Genomic DNA, 6,151 nt, shown 5'->3' on the forward strand with positions numbered 1-6,151 from the left:
CTTTCCTCCGTCATCGTCAACTAGAATAGCGTTATAAGCGGCGTTAAACCCAACTCACTCACTCGCTGTTTCTGCTGAACTCGTGAATCATCAGTAGGGACAGTGTATCCCTCGCAGCCTCCCTTTACTACTGTACTTTTAATGGCGGTCGACTGTCTCTGTAAAAGACAATATAAAATATAACAGCAAGTCTCACCCGAAAAGGTATGGTTCGTGTGTGACTTTCACAAACTAATTCCCGTCATTTTGTCTGCACTATCAGACTTGGTGATTATTTCCTGTCTAGGTCAAGAATTCTCGCAAAACCTCACGCCCCGACGTGACTACAGCGCAACCTCAGACTCTCTTCACAAAAGCTATATCGACGAGCAAACATTGTTCCTGCAGCTTACCCAGGGTTGTATCAAGAGTGGTCAAATTAATGAATATCGGGTTACGCGGCTAGTTACTTAATGTTATGCGTTGGAATTGCAAACTCTGTACACCTTAATGTATAGGTACGGGGTCTATTTGTGTTGAGAATTCATTGCTTCAGGGCTCTTAAGAGGATGTAGTCCAGTAGCATATCCTTGATTTTCTTTCGTAAGTACTTTGTAATTTCAAACCTTTTATTGTTAATAAAACACGTAGAAATACATCCACCTTTTTTATTTAACTTTTGGCGCCTCGAGTAAATATCGTTGATTGAATGAGGTCAGTTGTTGTCGATAGCCGTATTTACGTTTCGAGAACTGTGTCTCCTCTCGACCGGTTCGTATATATAAGCATCGCGATCCAAGCTGCTGGACAAATCCGAGCTTTCCAGCGCCCAGCAAGCGAATTCCCAACTGTGCAGTACATTAGACCACACAGTCGGTGTCTGCCTCGTGTCGCTTCAGGCCGGACCTCGGATTACTTTCTCGACAAGTTATCAGGAAAGTAATACATGTAATGGTATCTCGCCGATCTACACCTCGTAAACTGAGTCCGTGTAATTTAAAGGGGCTGTTACCAGGCGCCGGACCATTATACATTGTAGTTTGACTTTCAATGCATTACACATGCATGAAACGATGATTGAAACTTTTGTACTGGTCATATATTATAAGGGTTGGGGTTGGGGTTGGGGTAGGGGTAGGGGTAGGGGTAGGGGTAGGGGTAAGGGTTGGGGTGGGGGTAGGGGTAGGGGTTGGGGTAGGGGTAGGGGTAGGGGTTGGGGTTGGGGTAGGGGTTGGGGTAGGGGTAAGGGTTGGGGTAGGGGTAAGGGTTGGGGTAGGGGTAAGGGTTGGGGTGGGGGTAGGGGTAGGGGTTGGGGTAGGGGTAGGGGTTGGGGTTGGGGTAGGGGTAGGGGTAGGGGTAGGGGTAAGGGTTGGGGTGGGGGTAGGGGTAGGGGTTGGGGTGGGGGTAGGGGTAGGGGTTGGGGTAGGGGTTGGGGTAGGGGTAAGGGTTGGGGTAGGGGTTGGGGTAGGGGTAGGGGTTGGGGTAGGGGTTGGGGTAGGGGTTGGGGTTGGGGTAGAGGTTGGGGTAGGGGTAGGGGTAGGGGTTGGGGTTGGGGTAGGGGTTGGGGTAGGGGTTGGGGTTGGGGTGGGGGATTAAGTGGCTTCATGAAAAAGGACAGTGGGGATGGTTTTTTTTGTAAAGAATTTGGATATTATGTAGGGAGTGGTCATTAATTAATAGAGAGGAGGTGTCATAAAAAAATGTAACATGTATTGGTAGGTGTGCTTAAAGCAAATGTTACATCATGAGGAATGCGTGTGTTCGCGAGCGTGTGTGTGTGTGTGTGTGTGTGCGTGCGTGCGTGCGTGCGTGCGTGCGTGCGTGCGTGTGTGTGTGTGTGTGTGTGTGGTTGGGTGGTGGTGGGGCAGCAAAATATGACACAGTATAAAGACAAATCTCACCTTTCACATGCACATTCAATGTGATACTATAGCTCACCCGCTACATGTTAGATTCAGAGTGATACCATAGCTAACCTATTACACGTACATTCAATGTGATACTATAGCTCACCTGCTACCTGTGTGTGGGTGGGGTGTGGAGGCGGGGGTAAGGGTGGGGGTGAGAGGCTGGGCTTGTGGGGATGGGGTGTGAGGGTGAGGGTGGGTGTGTGTGTGAGGGAAGGGGGGGGGGGGGGTGTTTGGGGACAGCAGGTAACACATTATAAGGAGCAACTATTTTATTCCAGAAATAATGTTCTGAGGTTTTTCCCCCCAAATTACATTATTCGATAGAAAAAGATGATAAAATGTCATGTTGTAATCCATTGATCGAAATAAATATCCTGTCTCTAACAGAACATCGCAGCACCTTAAATGACTCGACAAGTACTTTCATCGGGTTTAAGAAATCATCGTCTCATACTTTTCTTATAGACGAACAAAGTTCAACAAACACTTACATCTCTTTACGAATGTTAAGACATGTAGTGTCTTATCCAGTAAAACACGTGTTTCTCAATTCCCTCCATTCACGAACGCTTGAAGTGCAGGAACGCTCAGCGCGAATATCCGAATGCCAGACAGCAGTCTGCACTTTCTATCATATCATGCCTCACCAAAGGAAAACCTCTCGAGGATCATTGGCATTCCAGCTGGTCGACGTAGCGTCGTAAAGCAGGACTTCATGGTCGCACCCTTGATGCTGAAGAGGGATTTCACCTCCGGTGACCTACAATATTTTTTACTGGTCCCAGTATACAATCAATGGTAAATATTACTAAAATGTACATGCGTACTGAGGGTAGCCACGTGGGTAATATTCTCCTCGCCATGCAAGATGTGAAGCTCTTGGAATCTTCTTCGTGATAAGATTATTTCATCGAAAGTAATTACTGTGTGAGGAGGGAATTGGTGCGTGCGTGCGTGAGTGAGTATGGTATTACGCCGCTTTTAACACTATTCTTGCAATATCACGGCGAGGGACACCAGCCATGAGCCATTGTACCCATGTGGGGAATTTAACCCCGACCTTCGGCTACCCTACCGCTCCAGTTCGATATTAAGCCGTTACAAGACAATGTGATGCGATGCCAAAAATTTCAGTGTCCATTTGGCTGACCACGATGGTCATGGCCAGGCAATCCAGTGATTGTGAATCGAGGATCTAGTGTACACACACACGCGCACGCAGGCACGCACGCACTCACACACAAACATTCCACTAAATGACTACTGTAGATAAACTCGCAAACACACAACATACACATCAAAACACACAGACACACACACTAAAACACACATACACTGCGCACTCACTACACTGTGTGTGAGTGTGTGCGTGTCTGCGTGTGTCATGGTATGTGTCATTGTTACATGTTCAGGATGTCCTTGTGATATCTTGTAGCTGTCTCCTGTAAACTGTCACAATGTAGGATATCACATCTAGCCAAGGGGAAACATATCTACCAGGACGTGAAATACGTGCTTACATCGGCATGGCCACATGTCAAAACAGATAGATTGCACTAAACATAAATAATGATAACGAATTTAAAAATGAAATCTCATTCAAATCAGATCTGTTACGACGCCTCTCTGCATCAAGAAGGAATCTAAACGAAGGAAGTGTGGCCCAATTCAGATGTCACCTTTCTAAAACGATTCAGCTTCACTTCGAATTTAATTGTAAAATAATAATATAAAATAATATAAAATATGATACAAAGGGATTCTCATCACATAAAACCTGCAGTAGTATAGACTTACACAGGTTGTACTGGATATATTTGTTTCAGGACTGTTTGACAGACTATAAAATACCCACAACAGTAATAAGAGCGGGGAACAAGCCAATTCGTTTTATTGATATAGAAACTAGAGATGAAGGTCTGAATGCTTAGCTAAATCGTACTGAGAATCTAGACCTCGACGCTGATTGTAAAGTTTACATGAAGAGTGAGTGAGTTGGGTTTAACGCCGCTTTTAACAGTAGTCCAGTCATATCACGACGTGTAAGCTTAATGTGGGAGGAAAGCCCGAAGTGATGCAGGTCTCAGACGTTTACCACTTCGGTGAAACCCACGAGCACGGGTATGGTGCTGACAAACCTAGAAACATAATCGGGGCGAACCGGGATTTGGACCCACAATCATAGGTTTCTGGCATGCCCAAGGGACGCAACTATGCACAGTGAATCGCGGCGCCTTAGACGACTGGGCCACCCGTGCCCCCGTTCACATGAAGAGACCAATGCAGGTGTTACAGATCTAATTATAACGAGATTGTTTAAAATCAGTAACCGCGATCCCATATGGAAGAGTAATAATGAAAATACGAACTATTCCAGACGTCGGACATTTCTCTGCCTGTCATGTATATGAAGGAAACAAGTGGTTTGGCTAATGTATTCTGACAAGAAAATAGCGTTATCACTATCCCCCGCCATGTTTTTTCATATAGTAGTGAATATAAACTATAAAAAAGAGTCCTATAAAGCACTTGGGCCACTTTATGTCATCAGAAAAAATGATTAAATGTGAAATCAATACACACAAAAGGCCTCACTGGAAAATATAACTTAGTGTTGATAAGTATCTCTTAGATAAGCTAACTTCAGTAGTTTCTGAGAAAACCTGTTCACTTGCAGACACTATGCACCAAGTATAATTAGTGAGTGAGTGAGTATGGTTTTACGCCGCTTTTAGCAATATTCCAGCAATATCACGGTGAGGGGACACCAGAAATGGGCTTCACACATTGTACCCATGTCGGGAATCGAACCTGGGTCTTCGGCGTGACGAGCGAACGCTTTAACCACTAGGCTACCCGACCGCCCCGCACCAAGTATATGAACGTGGATCAAGGGTCATAACTCTATCAAAAGAATAACTTACAGGACCAATTAACGAACTCAGTCTTGACAAGTATCTCTTAGAAGTGCACGCAAACTTTCATTCAAGTAACTTCAGTTGTGACCATGACCAGTAAATTTAGTGTGTAAAATTTCATTTCCCTGACTTAAATAGTTTTTGAGAAAATTTGACCCCTTTAAGAAGCGGACGGACGCTTATCCCCCTGTTTATGTAACTGTACCGTAACGAAGGAAAATATTCCATACAGTGTAAAAATGTGAATTTATCTTTCGAAAGAGCGATCGCACATACGTTTTTGTGCCTGGAGATGAAATTGCAGAATGTGCTGATCACTGGACCTCAACAATCGAGATCGTATATTAAATAGACAGGTAAGATACTCTGGGTATTCCACAGGCTGGGGTCAACGAAGTGGTCAAAGCGATATTTCTTGAACCAGTGAATATGTCAGTAATGTGTCTGTGTCTGTGTCTGAATATGAGCACTGTTATAATTTGAACTCTCAACGCATAACCCTCGATTATTAAGTGTATCATATGAGGAAGTTATAATATAACGTCGCATCGGCCTTGTTTCAGCCATATAGCGACAAGTGTATCCTATCTCTATTAATCATTCTCATCAAAAGCAGACCTTTTTCTCCGATACCAAACCTTTTTGCGTGAATATCAGGCACAAACACCCCATAGTGTGTAGCATCGAGCCAACTTTCACACAGCCAATATTGTATCAAGGCTTTGAGAGGCGAAGCATTCAGAGCAGCATATCTGATTTCTCCATGTCTCATAGGAACATAAAAATACGAGCAGTTCCGAATGAGAATTATAAAGGCCGCGCTACTATTTTGTTGTGGGCATTTTAAACACGGTCGTTTCTGCGCTCAACGACACCTACAACCAAAATGGAGTGCATGGAAGAAACATTGGTGTTCTGGGTCAGGTTTCCTTTATTTATGATCGAACTTTCCGAATCATGGTGGTAATGAAATGACGCCCTATCACTTTTGAAGATCAGGGAAAGAAAAGGTCTTCAGCAACCCATGCTTGTCATAAGGGGCGACTAACGGGATCGAGTGTTCAGGTTCCCTTACTTGGTTGATGCATGTCATCGTATTCCAATTGCGTGGATCGATGCTCATTATGTCAATCACTGGATTGTTTGGTCCAGACTCAATTATTTACAGACCGCCATCATATAGCTGTCATATTGCTGAGTGCGGCGTTAAGCAAACACTTAAGATAGTTTACATCTGAATGGCTGAAGAACCTATGCATTCTTCATTTTGATTGTGCAGGGTTAAAGATCTGATAGTAATGAGATTGGGTAAATACCCAGAACCTGCCTTAGATTCGTTTAAAA

General features: G+C 44.3%; 1 protein-coding gene across 1 annotated transcript; it reads right to left on the bottom strand.

Moving 5' to 3' along the window:
• Positions 1-1,074: 1,074 nt before the first annotated feature.
• On the bottom strand, positions 1,075-2,606 carry LOC139457200 (protein TsetseEP-like). Its single transcript, XM_071238621.1, has 2 exons — positions 2,548-2,606; positions 1,075-1,579 (listed from the first exon to the last, which is right to left on the bottom strand). Exons 1-2 carry the CDS (start codon positions 2,604-2,606, stop codon positions 1,075-1,077), a joined length of 564 nt encoding a protein of 187 aa, XP_071094722.1.
• Between the last annotated feature and the right edge of the window lie 3,545 nt (positions 2,607-6,151).

The sequence above is a fragment of the Haliotis cracherodii genome, unplaced genomic scaffold (assembly GCF_022045235.1).
Source record: "Haliotis cracherodii isolate W230 unplaced genomic scaffold, xgHalCrac1.p SCAF_1, whole genome shotgun sequence".
NCBI lineage: Eukaryota > Metazoa > Mollusca > Gastropoda > Lepetellida > Haliotidae > Haliotis > Haliotis cracherodii.